This window comes from Schistocerca americana, chromosome 3, assembly GCF_021461395.2.
Source record: "Schistocerca americana isolate TAMUIC-IGC-003095 chromosome 3, iqSchAmer2.1, whole genome shotgun sequence".
Classification (NCBI taxonomy): Eukaryota; Metazoa; Arthropoda; class Insecta; order Orthoptera; family Acrididae; genus Schistocerca; species Schistocerca americana.
The window spans coordinates 127,655,668-127,672,605 of record NC_060121.1 but is presented as its reverse complement, the minus strand read 5'-3'; the positions used below and the strand labels follow the sequence as shown (position 1 = coordinate 127,672,605).

Here is a 16,938-nt window from a genome sequence, read left to right as displayed (position 1 = left end):
AACTTCCTTCAAACGAACACTAAAGTTAGTGATTACCCCACGGCACATGTCTTCCGTGATTTAACTGCAAGCTTGAAGAATAAGTCTTCTGAGCTCCCAAAGAAAAAAGTCACATGGATTGAGGTCCCGGCGGAGGTTCGAGTCCTCCCTCGGGCATGGGTGTGTGTGTTTGTCCTTAGGATAATTTAGATTAAGTAGTGTGTAAGCTTAGGGACTGATGACCTTAGCAGTTATAAGATTTCACACACATTTGAACATTTTTTAAAATTGAGGTCTGGACTATTGGGGGGCCAATTTTGTCCGTCATTGAAGCGACCTGGAAACCTGAGTGAAATGATCCGCATGTCGAAATGCTCGTGTAAAAATTCCAACACAGTGTTTGCAGTATGTGGCTTTGCTCCATCTTGCATGAACCACTGCTTGTTGAAGGGCAAGGCAGTAGCAAGAAGCTGTGGAATGAAGCTATTGCAAAGCATGCTCAAATAACGCTCGCTGTTCACAGTTTCTTCAAAGAAAAAGGGTCCAATAAGCCCGTGACTGGAAATGGCTGCCCACGCTGTAATCCTCGGAGTGGCCCAACAGCGTACATTTTGTTTGTTAACCACACCGACTAAATGAAAATGCGCTTCGTCTGAAAACCAAACGTTGTTGAGAGTTTCTTCCCTATCCTCCGCCCACTGAGCAAACAGTAGTCTCTGCTGCTTGTGTTCTTCAGTGAGCTTCTGTGCACAGGTCATCTTGTATGGGTACATATGGAGGTCACTTTTAAGAATGCGTTGAACGGAGCGTCTGGATATTCCCAGTTGCACTGCTGCCTTTCTACACGATTTCCCAGGACTTCTCTGTACAGCAACTCGTACCGCTTCAATATTCTCCGTCGAACAAACCGGCTTAGGCTGAGGTCGCTTCGCTTCCAATACTGTTTCTTCCTGTACAAATTTATCGTGCAACCTGTAGATGGTCTTCTTGCAAGGGACCCGTCGTGTGTTAAACTGTTGTCGAAAACGCTTCTGAGTCACAAGGCTTTTCGTTTCATGAAGAAGTAACACAACTGCCGATCGTTGCTGTGTCGTCGGTATTCCATTGTCAGCCATTGCTGCTAACTAGTCTCCTAGCGGCAGTATCGTGAATTACACGTCATTTCGTAACTCATTTGTTTTTCCAAGCTCTGCTGGTACTGCTGTAGAGATCCCAGCGGGATATCTAATGTGCGTCGTAAATTGTGAAAGAAACAATTGGTAACACATTTCGTGCACCACCCTGCACGTGAATTGGAGTGGCAGTCATTAAAACAAAGGCGTTTTTAGTTCTTCTGAAATTTCAGTCAGCAGTTTTCTCCTCCGATTCCGAAAACATTCTGTTGGCAGCTACCTATATAGGGAGAAATGATCATCACAATGAAATAAGAGAAATCAGAGCTCGCACGGAAAAATTTAAGCGCTCGTTTTTCCCGCGCGCCGTTCGAGAGTAGAACAGTAGAGAGACAGCTCGAAGGTGGTTAATTGAAGCCTCTGCCAGGAACTTTATTGTGAATAGCATAGTAATCATGTAGATGTAGATGGCAGGAATATATTAGTTTTCTGACCACGAGTGCTAGTAATAATCTTCGTGAGAAGTACCTTTATGAAACATATCAGGCAAAACACTTCTAGGTTCCATTGAAGAGATACCAGACAGAATGAGAGTACGTACTTTCATCGGATCTGTTGAGATGAACGTGACGTCGTGTCCCCTCTTAACGAGTTCCAGGACTATCTGCCTCATGGGCAACACGTGGCTGATGGCAGGAAAGGGTGAAGCGGCTAAGATCTTGGCTCCCTCAGAACCTCCCACCGTCAGCAGTAGGACCAGCAAAGGGGCGCCATTCATAGTGGACTGCCTGCAAAGAGAAAACAACACACGCGATAGACATTCTTATCTCCAGCGGCTGCTGCAGAAAACGCTTGCAGCAGACTACTTTTCTGCTTCGTAGATTTACGTGGGTTGCCCAGAAAGTAATGCACAGCATTTTTTTTTTCTCACCCGAAAACAATGCTACGAATAAGAAATATTACATATGTATTGTTTGTTGGTTCCTAAGTGAGCGGACCAAGTTTCCGTCACTTCCAACAGATAGCATAGCTGCAGAACAGTTTTAAATGGCATCTGTAGGTGATGGACGTTACAAGCAACGTGCCGTTATAGAATTTCTCACTGCAGAGAAAGAAACTGTGGGGAATATTCTTATGCAAAGTCTATGGAGCATCTGCTGTCGACACAAGCACAGTTAGTTGCTGAACACGGAGGGTGAGGTCATGAGAAGGCGGTTCGGCGGAGCTCCACAACTTGGAGCGGTCAGGGAGACCAGCCACGGCTGTCGCACCTGACAGGCCTGACCTAGTCCCCTCGGACTGTCGCGTCCCAAGCGTGGGTATTGCGAGGGATTGAGCGACACGGTTCGTGGATGGGATTTTTAGCCGGTTGACCTTAGTGAGAGGGAGACTTTTTGATCTGGCTAAGATGTAGAAATCCCTGGTTTTCACAAGGCTATGAAGGTGGTAGAAATTAAAGTCTTGATAACTTTAACAAATTGCAGTTTATTCTAACTGAATACAGCTCACCCTAACTGCGCGGTGATTGCATTCACAGAAAGGCCAAGTCTAACACAGAGACGGTGACTGATTCCACCGTTCCGACTGCCTACTAGAAGTTCTGCAACGTTTCTTAACACCCTACGTTAGAGTCCCGCGGCTACACCCTGACGCGCTCCAGCGACTATCTCCGGCTGCCTGCCTACAGCCCGTTCCCCAGCCCAAGTCGGCTGCTGCTATCTAACTCTTCGCCCTCACCAGACAAGACCCGACACGACAAGACAAGCCCCCAGAGCGGCGTGCTCTCGGGTTTTGTTAGCGTTTCCCCTTCGACCCCGCCAGCGCTTGGCCTGACGTAGCGTCGAAGGCAACGTGTCCTTGTTTGGTATCGTTAAAACATTGTTGTTGCTATTGTTCTTCAGAGGCTGAGTGGAGGGGCAGAGGCGCCTCTCCCTATATGGTCACGCACTGCGTCCTGAGCCCTTCATTGGCTCCTCATGACGTAGTGCGGTCCCCACCAAGGGCCCTCTTTCTTTCTCTCTCCACTCCCAGACCTCTCTCTCTAGCCAGGAATCCTTACTGTTGATACTTTTTAATTGATTGCTTATCATGAGTCCCTACACAGACCTGCGTTTGTATCTGCTGGCTGTTTGCTTTCTTATCAAGCGCCGCTGCCCAGCAGTTTGACTGCCGCCTCGGCTGACCCCTCGGCCACGCCTGGCGTCCAGCGCTACAACTTTAACTTCTTCCTACGTACTATTCTCAAGGTACTGCAATTAGACTTGGCTTGTTCCTGTGGTTACAACAGGACTTCCACTTGTTTGGGCCATAAGAGGATGCCACTCGTTGAACACACTTTGAGGACGAAGAAGAGGTGATTCATACAGTGAAGCACTGGCTCCGCCTCTAGGACAAATATTGGTACCGACAGGGCATACACGCCCTTGTTTCGCGCTGGCGGACGGCCATAGAGCGGGATGGAGAGTACGTGGAAAAACGGAGTGTGTAGGTGAAGCACCATTCTTTCGTGTATGCAGATCTCACTATGTTCAATAAAGAATTGTTGAAGAAAAAAAAATGCGGTGCGTTATTTTCTGTGCGCCCTCGCAGGTTAACTATTTTATATGGTATATATCACAAATTTTCCGCTTAACGAAATCGCTCTAACTCTACACCATGAACTGCGCTGTTTCTCTGGGGTCCGTACCGGTGCAATTCATTTCCCTCACGTGCTAGTACATTAATACACTACTGGCCATTAAAATTGCTACACCACGAAGATGACGGGCTACAGACGCGAAATTTAACCGACAGGAAGAAGATGCTGTGATATGCAAATGATTAGCTTTTCAGAACATTCACACAACGTTGGCACCGGTGGCGACACCTACAACGTGCTGACATGAGGAAAGTTCCCAACCGATTTCTCATACACAAACAGCAGTTGACCGGCGTTGCCTGGTGCAACGTTGTTGTGATGCCGCGTGTAAGGAGAAATGCGTACCATCACGTTTCCGACTTTGATAAAGATCGGATCGTAGCCTATAGCGGTTGCGCTTTATCGTATCGATTGGTCGAGATCCAATGACTCTTAGCAGAATATGGAATCGGTGGGTTCAGGAGGGTAATACGGAACGCCGTGCTGGATCCCAACGGCCTCGTATCACTAGCAGTCGAGATGACAGGCATCTTATCCGCATGGCTGTAACGGATCGTGCAGCCAAGCCTCGATCCCTGAGTCAACGGATGGGGACGTTTCCAAGACAGCAACAATCTGCACGAACAGTTCGACGACGTTTACAGCAGCATGGACTATCAGCTCGGACACCATGGCTGCGGTTACCCTTGACGCTGCATCATAGACAGGAGTGCCTGCGATTGTGTACTCAACGACGAACCTGGCTGCACTAATGGCAAAACGTCATTTTTTCGGATGTATCCAGGTTCTGTTTACAGCATCATGGTGGTCGCATCCGTGTCTGGCGACATCGCGGTGAACGCACATTGGAAGCGTGTATTCGTCATCGCCATACTGCCGTATCACCCGGCGTGTTGGTACACGTCTCGGTCACCTCTTGTTCGCTTTGACGGCACTTTGAACAGTGGACATTACATTTCAGATGTGTTACGACCCGTGGCTCTACCCTTCATTCGATCCCAGCGAAACCCTACATTTCAGCAGGATAATGCACGACCGCATGATGCAGGTCCTGTACGGGCCTTTCTGGATACAGAAAATGTTCGACTGCTGCCCTGGCCAGCACATTCTCCAGATCTCTCACCAATTGAAAACGTCTAGTCAATGGTGGCCGAGCAACTGGCTCGTCACAATACGCCAGTCACTACTCTTTATGAACCGTGGTATCATGTTGAAGCTGCATGGGCAGCTGTACCTGTACGTGCCATCCAAGCTCTGTTTGACTCAATGCCCAAGCATATCAAGGCCGTTATTACGGTCAGAGGTGGTTGTTCTGTGTACTGATTTCTCAGGATCTATGCACCCAAATTGCGTGAAAATGTAATCACATGTCAGTTCTAGTATAATATATTTGTCCAATGAGTACTCGTTTATCATCTGCATTTCTTCTTGGTGTAGCAATTTTAATGGCCAGTAGTGTATCTTGCGACTCAAAACATCAGATAACACCAAAGATAGCACATTTCGACAGAATAAGATCAAATTCTGATTAAGAAGTCAAATAATGTGCTAATTGAATCGCACTCGTTTTAACAGTTATCCAAAGGCCTCTCAGTAACAGCAAAACTAAACACACGCTGTTTTGCATTTTCGTTAGTAAACAATGAATACACTTACATTATTAAAGGGGGACTCCAGATTTCGGTGATTTCGAACAGATTGTTAATTCCTCAAAGTCATGACATTATGCAAAGTAGGCACTCCTACGAAAAAAAAATGTCCACAGTCAGCAGATATATTAGACACATGCTTGGAAATTTGTGGATTTCTCTTGCTTCATGCGCTATGGAACAATAATAGTAATAAATCAGACTAGGCACAAGGAATATTTTTAGTGTGCCACCACTTCTATTGTTTTTATACCATGCCGTCTTGTTCTAATGATCATAATCTGTGGACAGCCCTTATTCACAGCACATTGCTGGTAATCTGCTTTGTGTATTCCAGTATATTACAGCTTTGCGCTTGTACTGCTTCTTCCACTGCCAAATTAATTCCTCTTTGAAACTGTAGCACATCTGACAACAGTTTTAGTGACCACAAAAATTATGAAGAACTGATGTCCCAATTGCAATTATTGACAAGTTTTTTGCGTTCAGCTGATGTCCAACACGCGCATCCTGAACTCCAGGTAATTTAAGTAAATTTACGTAACGTTCCATTATAGTGTTTGTTATTGGTAGCCCACTGATTTACTTCTATAATCATTAAAAGAGAAACAGGTCTGGGAAGTGACGACCACAGTAATGATTGTTGTTAAGTTTCCCTGTATTTGTGCACTTATTAATGAAGGTGCCTTTTGTTTTTGGTGCTACAAAAGATGGGTCATACGCTTTATTTTACAAGGGCTCTCGCATCCGTCATGTTAATTTCCTTCATCTTTCACGTTTAATTTAAGACGTTCGAAACACTGCTGATTCGTTCTGAAAGCGAATCCATTGCCGCTATCTGTAGTGGATGACAATCAAAGACAGGGGCGCAGATTTCGCCAGTTGTCTCTCTTGTTGGTGTTAGGTCAGAAGACGCTGGGTCTGTTATCGCCCAAGGACACAACCAGGTCCATCACAACACGGCGCAGTGTTTTACAAACTCAACACGTAAATTCTGTTCTCAACCACATGTTGTAAGACGTGTATATTTCTATTGTCTATTGTCAAACCACAATTTATGAAAGATGTTTATATTTTATTAATAGGATTAAGTAGGCATAATCAATATTTGTCATTTTCGAAATAACTATGGCAGCAGGGAATGTCTGCACCGAAGTATGGTTGGCGGGAGAGACCGCACATTGGTATAATTTTAAAAAGGACGGGACAGACAGCGTATGGATACATTTTAAGAAAAGAGCGGGAAAGAGCGCTCATTGATACATTTTGTAATACTAGCAGGGATTGTCTGCACCAGGAAGCATTGTTGGCAGGAGAGACCGCACTTTAGCGTTAGTAGGAGGTCAGTAGTAAGCGAGAAGTGAAGCGAGTAGGTAACAGGTCTGAAGCGAGAGGCTGAGAGAAGCGGTGTGCCTGCCAGCCACCAGCTACCATTTACAAGAGATTATAAACCGATGTACAGAGACATCAGCTAACTATTATCATAAGAGGAACTAATATTATTGATTTTTTTTTTTTTTTTTTTTTTTTTTTTTTTTTTTTTTTTTTTTTTTGAGAAACTGAAGGTATGTTTGCGCAATGTTAGTTGTAAGATTATTGTAAAAAGTAAGTCCCATTTGAACGTCTGTAAATCATTTCATTACCAACAGTAAATATTTGAAGAATCGTTTTCAGAATATAATTAATTTTTGCCAGCAATATTGCATTACTGATTATAATCCATCCCAAAAACCATCAACGTAAAACTTTGCAAAATTTTATTGTTGTCAAGAATAGTTTAAATATGAATTACGTAACTTCAGTCAAATTAATTAAAGAATAACGTCAGCTTTGCTATTAAAGAATAACGTCAGCTTTGGTAATAAATACATCCACTTATTATGACAGCCCACCAGCAGCTAATAGAGTATACTAAAACAGAGTAAGTATATTCATGTCGCAGTTCGATGTAGTAGTCAGATGGCGATCCAGTAACAGTAAAAAAGGTAAGGAACAGTTTTGCGTTATTGCAGGTAACGACTGAGGGCCACGACGACGACACATTTTATGTTTCGTCGAAACAATCAGCAAATCACTTTTAATACGCACCATTTAAATTTGTATGCGAAGATTGCACTTATTATTATTGAGAAAGAGAATTAATTTCAAAGGGAAGATTTCATGTGTTATTATTAAGCAAGAGACAGAAATCATAAGGGAAGGTTGTGTAACAAAAGAGATATAGAGGAGACGGGAAGGTTTCAATGTTCAATCTGGTTCGGAGACTTTTCCAGCTATTCTACAAGAGGTGTTTGCTTGTTTGCTCCCTCTGTTGGCATTAGAAAAGTATAATGGTGTCCATCATTACCCATGGCGAGTTGCCTTGAAGGCAACCAATGGCTGTCGGTGTATGGTGGTGGTAGATTTACGAAACAATTCAAAACAAAGGCCGCCTTCGAGTGACGCCTATTACAGTGCTGTGAGGCTGGATCGAGAGGTAGCGGGTTCGAATTCTCCTTTTGTAAGGAGAGGTTACAGCTTACAATAGCCGCGCGGGGTAGTCGCGCGGTCAAGGCGTCTTGCCACGGTTCGCGCAGCTTGCCCCTTCGGAGAATCGAGTCCTCCCTCGGGCATCGGTGTGGGTGTCTTCATTAGCGGTAAGTTAGTTTAAGTTAGATTAAGTAGTGTGTAAGCCTAGGGACCGATGACCTCAGTAGTTTGGTCCCAAAAGACCTTACCACAACTTCCCAACAGCTTACAATACATGATCACCAGGAAGAGCGCTGTCGTCCTAGGTTTTGTCCTGACCAGCTACGTAGTAACTCATGCAGTGAAGGACTGCTCCTCTACCCGCCCGCGTTAATGCAGCCACTTCCGAGACTGGGAGGTATGTCGACAACGGGTCGAATCCGTCCAACGAGGAGTCGATGGGCCGGCCAGCCTGGACGTGGAGGCGGTTTCCCACATCCCACTGGGTGAATACCGGGCTGGTTTTCATGTTATACCTCAGATACAAGCTACACAAAGATTTAAAACACTTTCTAACACTTGAATACAGATTTTTCTCTATGTGGAGGCCAATTGGGCACATTCCTACTGCCCTGAGAGGCGAATACGAGACTTGTGAGATTAGCTGTTTGGTCTCCTTACACACTTACCCAACTTCGGCGCTGCCGCTCTGCATTAGAACGTAGTTGGACCATTGAACTAAGAGAGGGGGGGGGGGGAGACGAACATAATGCAATTGGAATAGAGTAGCTATCTATGTGCAGGCACCTGGTTTCAGCTACACCATTCCCTCAAATACAACAGCACTGACAATGCAGTGCACTGAGCACACAGCCATTCATCGAGATCAGCTCGCAGTACTTCCGAGGCTGGCTTTTCTCTGGTGTACAGGGTGGTCCATTGATCGTGACCAGGCCAAATATCTCACGAAATAAGCGTCAAACGAAAAAACTACGAAGAACGAAACTTGTCTAGCTTGAAGGGAGAAACCAGATGGCGCTAAATAGGAACCCCCATTTTTTATTACATATTCGTGTAGTACGTAAAGAAATATGAATGTTTTAGCTGGAGCACTTTTTTCGCTTTGTGATAGATAGCGCTCTAATAGTCACAAACATATGGCTCATGATTTTAGACGAACAGTTGGTAACAGGTAGGTTCTTTAAATTAAAATACGGAACGTAGGTACGTTTGAACATTTTATTTCGGTTGTTCTAATGTGACACACGTAGCTTTGTGAACTTATCATTTCTGAGAAAGCATGCAGTTACAGCGTGATTACCTGTAAATACCACATTACTGCAATAAATGCTCAAAATGATGTCCGTCAATCTCAATGCATTTGGCAATTCGTGTAACGACATTCCTCTCAACAGTAGTTCGCCTTCCGTAATGTTCGCACATGGATTGACAATGCGCTGACGCATGTTGTCAGGCGTTGTCGGTGGATCACGATGGCAAATATCCTTCAACTTTCCCCACAGAAAGAAATCCGGGGACGTCAGATCCGGCGAACGCGCGGGCCATGGTATGGTGCTTCGACGACCAATCCACCTGTCATGAAATATGCTATTTAATACCGCTTCGACAACACGCGAGCTATGTGCCGGACATCCATCATGTTGGAAGAACATCGGCATTCTGTCATGCAGTGAAACATCTTGTAGTAACACCGGTAGAACATTACGTAGGAAATCAGCATACATTGCACCATTTAGATTGCCATCGATAAAATGGGGGCCAATTATCCTTCCTCCCATAATGCCGCACCATACATTAATCCGCCAAGGTCGCTGATGTTCCACTTGTCGCAGCCATCGTGGATTTTCCGTTGCCCAATAGTGCATATTATGCCGGTTTACATTACCGCTGTTGGTGAATGACGCTTCGTCGCCAAATAGAACGCGTGCAAAAAATCTGTCATCGTCCCGTAATTTCTCGTGTGCCCAGTGGCAGAACTGTACACGACGTTCAAAGTCGTCGCCATGCAATTCCTGGTGCATAGAAATATGGTACGGGTGCAGTCGATGTTGATGTAGCATTCTCAACACCGACGTTTTTGAGATTCCCGATTCTCGCGCAATTTGTCTGTTACTGATCTGCGGATTAGCCGTGACAGCAGCTAAAACACCTACACAGGGCATCATCATTTGTTGCAGGTCGTGGTTGACATTTCACATGTGGCTGAACACTTCCTGTTTCATTAAATAACGTAACTATCCGGGGAACGGTCGGGACACTTGGATGATGTCGTCCAGGATACCGAGCAGCATACATAGCACACGCCCGTTGGGCATTTTGATCACAATAGCCAAACATCAACACGATATCGACCTTTTCCGCAATTGGTAAACCGTCCATTTTAATACGGGTAAAGTATCACGAAGAAAATACCGTCCGCACTGACGGAATGTTACGTGATACCATGTACTTATACGTTTGTGACTATTACAGCGCCATCTGTCACGAATCGAAAAAAGTGGTCCAACTAAAACATTCATATTTCTTTACGTACTAAACGAATATGTAATAAAAAATGGGGGTTCCTATTTAAAAAAACGCAGTTGATACCCGTTTGACCTATGGCAGGGCCATCTAGCAGGCCAACCATAGCGCCATCTGGTTTCCCCCTTCAAGCTAGACGAGTTTCGTTCTTTGTAGTTTTTTCGTTTGATGCTTATTTCGTGAGATATTTGGCCCGGTCACTATCAATGGACCACCCTGTACAAGCGGTGCGAACGCAGCAACTACGGTGGCGGCTTGGACTGACGACTGAAGACAACAGCCCGCTCTGAGCTTGCGGTGTTACGTACTGGACGAGCGGCCCTACTCTTGTCGCACGTCGCAGTGGAGCGACGTCTCTAAATCAACTCTTCAAGACAATGTCCAGAATGTTTCGAAGACAAAAGACATGTGCAAACTTTGTCCTGCTCACTTTTAATCCTGAACAAAACCAACGACGAGCGGATGGCTGCCGCGACTGTACTAAAGTTCAAAACACAGCCAGTCCTTTCCTAGAACAAATAATAGCAAATGACCAGACTTGGTATTATCTGTCCGAACCTGCCACAAAGCGACAACGTGCAGAAATTCACATGAAGTATCGACGCTGTGAAGTCATAATCGATAATCAAGCCACCGTGGCGAGCGACTTGAGTATAATTCCAAATAAGAACTTTTCTGACAGCTTCAACAGCTGTGTGAACATTCTAAGCCTTGTACTCAAGTTGCGGGAGACTATGTAAAGCCCCTCAAGCAAAAAAATCAGCAGCTAAACAGTCCGCTATACATAATTAACCCAGTCCCGTACCTTTTTGGACTGACTGTGGCTTCAAACTTTTTGCCCATACTATGCTCAGGATAGACGACGATACCTGTCTCAGTACCGCAGAATATCGCTCAAATACAAAAATTACTTACAACATGGCGTACGGTAATTTTCATAACGCAATGTTCTCGGATATGTATTCAAGCCCATTATTAGTACATTACACAATTGTAACGTCATTCTGAAAGGTGTGAGGAATATGTAGAGGGCCTGTGTAAAGGAAACCAACTTGAAGACATTATCATGGTAAGCGAACAAGAAGTAGATGAAACCAAGAAGATACATTGCGAGCATTTGAGAGAGCAACGAAAGACCTCAGTCGAGACAAGGAAACTGGAGTATAAGTAATTACTTCAGAGCTATCGAGATCCTTGGGAAAACATTTTACTACTTAGTATTCCACCTAGTACGTAACGTGTATGAGACAAACAAAACAGCCTCATGCTTCAACAAGAAATAATTCCGATTCCAAAGAAAGCAGGTGGGAATATTATAGAACCATGAGTTTAATATCTCACTGTTGCAAAGCATCGACGCGAAGTATTGGAAAGTCTGATAGAAGTCGACTTCGTGGCGGATCAGCAAGGATTTCGATGAAATGATGGAACACGTGACGAAATACTAATCCAATGGCTTATGTTAAAGACAGACTGCAGAAAGATAAACATATGTGTCTAGCATTTGTAGATTTAGAGGGGCCTTCAAGCAATGTTGACTAGAACACAGTCTTTGAAGCTCTCCCGTTACCAAAGATAAAATACGCGTAAGGGTTTCTACAACTTGCACAGAAACCTGACTGCAATTATAAGAGTCGAAATATATAAAAGGGTAGCATTAATCGAGAAGGGAGTAAGACAGGGCTGCAGGCTGCGACCAATGTTGTTCAATCGGCACATTGAACGGGTTGTAATAGAAACCAAACAGCGATTAGGAAAGGGACTTAAAGTTAATGGAGATAAAAAAATGGTCCAAATGGCTCTGAGCACTATGGGACTTAACACGTGAGGTCTTCAGTTCAAATGGTTCAGAGCACTATGGGACTTAACATCTGAGGTCATCAGTCCCCTAGAACTTAGAACTACTTAAACCTAGTGGCCGAGCGGTTCTACGCGCTACATCTGGAACAGCGAGACCGCTACGGTCGCAGGTTCGAATCCTGCCTCGGGCATGGATGTGCGTGATGTCCTTAGGTTAGTTAGGTTTAAGTAGTTCTAAGTTCTAGGGGACTGATGACCTCAGAAGTTAAGTCCCATAGTGCTCAGAGCCATTTGAATTATTTTTGAACTTAAACCTAACTAACCTAAGGACATCACACACATCCATGCCCGAGGCAGGATTCGAACCTGCGACCGTAGCAGTAGCGCGGTTCCCGACTGAAGCGCCTAAAACCGCTCGGCCACACCGGCCGGCAGTGGAGTTAAAATAAAACTTTCAGATTTCAAGCAGACATGGTAATTCTGACAGAGGCGCTAAAGATAGTGGACAGTCATTAGAGCAGAATGCATTGTGTCCCCAAAAGCAGTTATAAGATGGATTCAACAAAACTAAAACAATGGAATGAGAATGTAATCTAATTAAATCAGGCGGAGCTCAGAGAATTACATTGAGGAATGAGACACTAAAAGTAGTAGATGAGTTTTGCAATTTGGACAGCAAAATATCTGCCGATGTTCGAAGCAGAGAAGATATAAAATGCACACGCGCTGTAACAAACAAAGCGTTGTTGAGAAAGAGAAACTGGTCATCATTTAATATTTTTTGTCTGGAGTGTATCCTTATACGGAAGTTAAACGTGGACGGTAAATAGAACAGACACGAAAGTAAGAGAAGTTTTTAAAACCTGACTTCACAGGATACTGGAAATTACGGTCAAGGAGGTAGATCAGATAATTAATGAAGACATACTGAATCGAAGTGGGAAAACAAGACGTTTGTAGCACAGCTTTATTGAAAGAAGCAATTTGGGCGTATAGCAATAAGAATTGTAGAGGCCTGGCTTGAGTAAAGAGGTTCGAGTGAATGTATGTTGTATTTAGGCAGAGATGGAAGGACCTGAACGGGATAGAGTAGCATCAAACCATTCCTCAGAATGGAGAACACGACAACAATGGCAATCCACTCTAGTGTTACAGGAAGTACGCACGTGTGTGGCACTGTTGCTGTTGTTATTGTTGCTGCTGCTGCTGCTACTGCTGCAACTACCCCAGCAGTGTCTGCTTCGCGGTTCGGAGCGGCACTGACCGCTGTTTATCAGATGATAGGAGGTGCCTCTCTCAGCCATGCTGTGGCCTTGGCGCGAAATGAGTTGCGTCACAGAGCGCCACCGCTCTTCACTGCGATATCTGCTGCCGTGACGTGGTCGACGTATACTCTTTAACTGCTCCACCTGCTTATGTTAAGCAATCACCTAGACTGCAACTAACAAGGCGATACACACAGACAAGAGATAACGTCTGAAATGAGAAGTAGTGGGGAGAAAGAACATCATTAGTTCAGGTCAAATTCCTAACCTACACCATGCAGACGGCAGTTGGAGTGGCAAGTCAAAAGGCAGAGAACACCAGGGCAAAGCAGGCGGGGTTCAGGCCATAAATTGTTATAGCACAAGTCGAAGTAACGAATTAAAATTTTTGTAGTACGTACGTAACTGTTGCTGTGGTATCGTTTGAAGTGCTCCATGGAAGTGTGACAGGACCGCTATTGTGTTCTGTGTACATAAATGATCTGTTGAACAGGGCAAGCAGCAGTCTACGACGGTTTACTGATGATGCTGTGGTGTACAGGAATAGGTGTTTCAAATAACTTCCGGGAATTCAGCCAGGTAACACTTTCAGCAACCACCGATATTTCGGAGGGAGAACACCCCCCGCCATTTTCAAGGCAAACTGCAACGGACAGGCGACGTACATGCAAATTTAAAAATTTTAAAACCTCAGTTCTCGGACTGATGCAGGAAAGATGACACACACTGAACACTAGTGCCACCAAAGATGACCAAAGTCAGAGATATCGATAGTGAGACTACGAACTCGCAGGTGAGGTAGCATTGACTTTGTCTCACTGTTGTTTTGACAAGGGAGAGAGCCGGATTCCAAACAGAGTTTAAACAAAAACCTCCATCCCTGTTAACGAGGTTGCTCGCTAATTTAATCTCAACTGCTTCCTTAACAACACAGTCCCAGTAGCTGGACGTGCATGCCAGTATCTCCGTGTTATTATATAACATGGGGTGACCAGTATTCAAGCAATGTTCGGCAATAGCAGATCCACTAGGCAGCTGTAATCGTGTGTGCCGTTTATGCTCAGTACATCGGTCCTCCACGGTCCTGATGTTTGACCAATAAATGCCATGCCGCAGCTACAAGAAATGCGATATACACCCGCATTACGCAGACCAAAGTCATCCTTAACAGAACTCAAAAGCACTCTAATTTTATATAGAAGTCGGAAAACACATTTCACATAGTATTTCCGTAAAATACGGCCGATCTTGTTGGAGGTGTTTCTTACGTAAGGCAAAAAGGCGGTAGACTTACGTGTAAACTCAGAATTATCATCAATCACCCGATGTACAGTTGGTCGATAGCGCAACGCACGTTCGATCTGTCTATCACTATAACCATTTTGAAGAAACTTAACTTCAAGATGGGACAGCTCAGCTGACGAAGTCTTAGCGTCGGAAACGACATGTGCCCTGTATACCAAGGTACGAAGTACCCCTTCATGCTGAGCCGGATGGTGACAACTATCGCCGGCCGAGGTGGCCGAGCGGTTCTAGGCGCTTCAGTATGAAACCGCGCGACCGCTACGGTCGCAGGTTCGAATCCTGCCTCGGGCATGGGTGTGTGTGATGTCCTTAGGTTAGTTAGGTTTAAGTAGTTCTAAGTTCCAGGGGACTGATGACCTCAGCTGTTAAGTCCCATAGTGCTCAGAGCCATTTTGTGACAACTATTAGCCTGTAAGTACAAGTCGCTGTGAGTACGTTTCTTGTAGACTGCATATCCCAATGATCCATCATCCTACCTTCTGACCAACACGTCAAGAAATGGAAGGCAACCATCCTCTTCCACCTCCATCGTAAAACGAATATGTGGTCGTTGAGTAACTGTGGAATGATACAAGATGACTTAGACAAAATTTCTAGTTGCTGTGATGAATGGTAGCTAGCTCTAAATGTAGAAAAATGTCAGTTAATGAAGACGGATAGGAAAAACAAATCGATAATGTTCGAATACAGCATTAGCGATGTAGTGCTAGAAGTCTAGTCGTTTACATGTCTGCGCGTAACGTTGCAAAGCGACATGAAACAGAATGAGCATGTAATGGTTGTAGTAGGGAAACGGAATGGTCGACGTAAGTTTATTGGGAGAATTTCGGACAGCGGTTCATCTGTAAAGGCTGCCGCATATGGGACACTAGTGCGACCTTTTCTTGAGTACTGCTCGAGTACCAAGCCTGAACTGAAGGAAGGCAGCGAACCATTTCAGTCTGCTAAGTTTGTTACCAGTAGGTTCGAACAACAGGAAAGTACTACAGTGATGCTTAAGGAACTAAAATAGGGTCCTTGGAGGCAAGGCGACCTTCTTTTCGAGTGTTGCTATTAAGAGAATTTAGAGAACAGACATTTGAAGCTGACGGCAGAACGCTTCTACTGTCACCAACGTACATTTCGCGGAGGGACCACGGAGATAGAATAAGAAAGATTAGGGCTAAACGGAGGCCGTTAGACAGTAATTTTTCCCTCGCTTGTTTGTGGGTGGAACGGGAAAGGAAGTCCCTAGTAGTGGTGTAGGGAACCCTCCGCCACGCACCGCACGGTAGCTTGCAGCGTCAATATGTAGATGTAGGTGCTAACCCTTTCCTTAGACGATAGGGTAACTGGTTCGAATCCTGATTTTGGGAAAAAGTTTTCACCGCTTGATTTTTTTTCCTGGAAACATGAGCAGCGTTGGTGATGTGAAATTCCTTACCACTATATTATGCGTCATACCGCCGTTTAAATTCCTATCACTAGACCTAGCATCACATACGTGTTTAAATTCCACAAAATTCTGAAGAATCTCATTGAATGGTGGTGTGGGAGGCTGTTATTTATTTGTACGAGTGCGGTTTGAAATGTTCACGGAACGGAATAGAAAAAAAGTAGTTACATCACTGAAACTTATTTTTATTTTTCAGTGTTGTCTCCTTGTAGACTAATGCACTTGGTCCAACGATGTTCCAGTGCCTTGATCCCATCTCGAAAATGAGGACTGCAAAAGTTAATTTAAGTCCAATGGAAAAAATTTTCAGTTTTGGGAAGAGATGGAAGTCTGACGGAGACATATCAGGCGAACAAAGCGAGTGTGGCAACAGTTCATACATTAGTTCATGTAATTTTGCGATAGCGACCGCACATGTTTGCGGGCGAGCATTGTCCTGATGGAAGATGACTTTCTTCCTTGCTAAACCTGGCCTTTTTTACCTTATCTGTAGTCGCAATTTGTCCAGGAGGTTAGCATAGTAATCTCCAGTGATTGTTTGCCCAGTGGGGCAGAATACCCTTCGCGTCTCAGAATACTGATGTCCATGACCTTTTCCGCCGAAGGAATTGTCTTTGCTTTCTTTGGTGGCGGAGAATCAGCGTGATTCGACAGCTTTGACTGTTGTTTTCTCTCTGGAGTATAGTAGTGCACCCATGTTTCATCCATGGTCACAAACAGGCGCAAAAAACCTTGTTCGTTTCTCCTAAAACGGGCCAAACAT

At 44.6% G+C, this 16,938-nt stretch overlaps 1 protein-coding gene across 1 annotated transcript in view; it reads right to left on the bottom strand.

Moving 5' to 3' along the window:
- Positions 1 to 13,390, bottom strand: part of LOC124605915 (UDP-glucosyltransferase 2-like) — a 65,684-nt gene extending 52,294 nt beyond the window's left edge. Inside the window, exons 1-2 of the mRNA XM_047137868.1 lie at positions 13,337 to 13,390; positions 1,693 to 1,879 (exon numbers count right to left, since the gene is read on the bottom strand). Coding sequence (XP_046993824.1) covers positions 1,693 to 1,869 — 177 coding nt within the window. The 5' untranslated portion in view covers positions 1,870 to 1,879; positions 13,337 to 13,390. The remainder of the gene's footprint in view (positions 1 to 1,692; positions 1,880 to 13,336) is intronic.
- Positions 13,391 to 16,938: the final 3,548 nt, after the last annotated feature.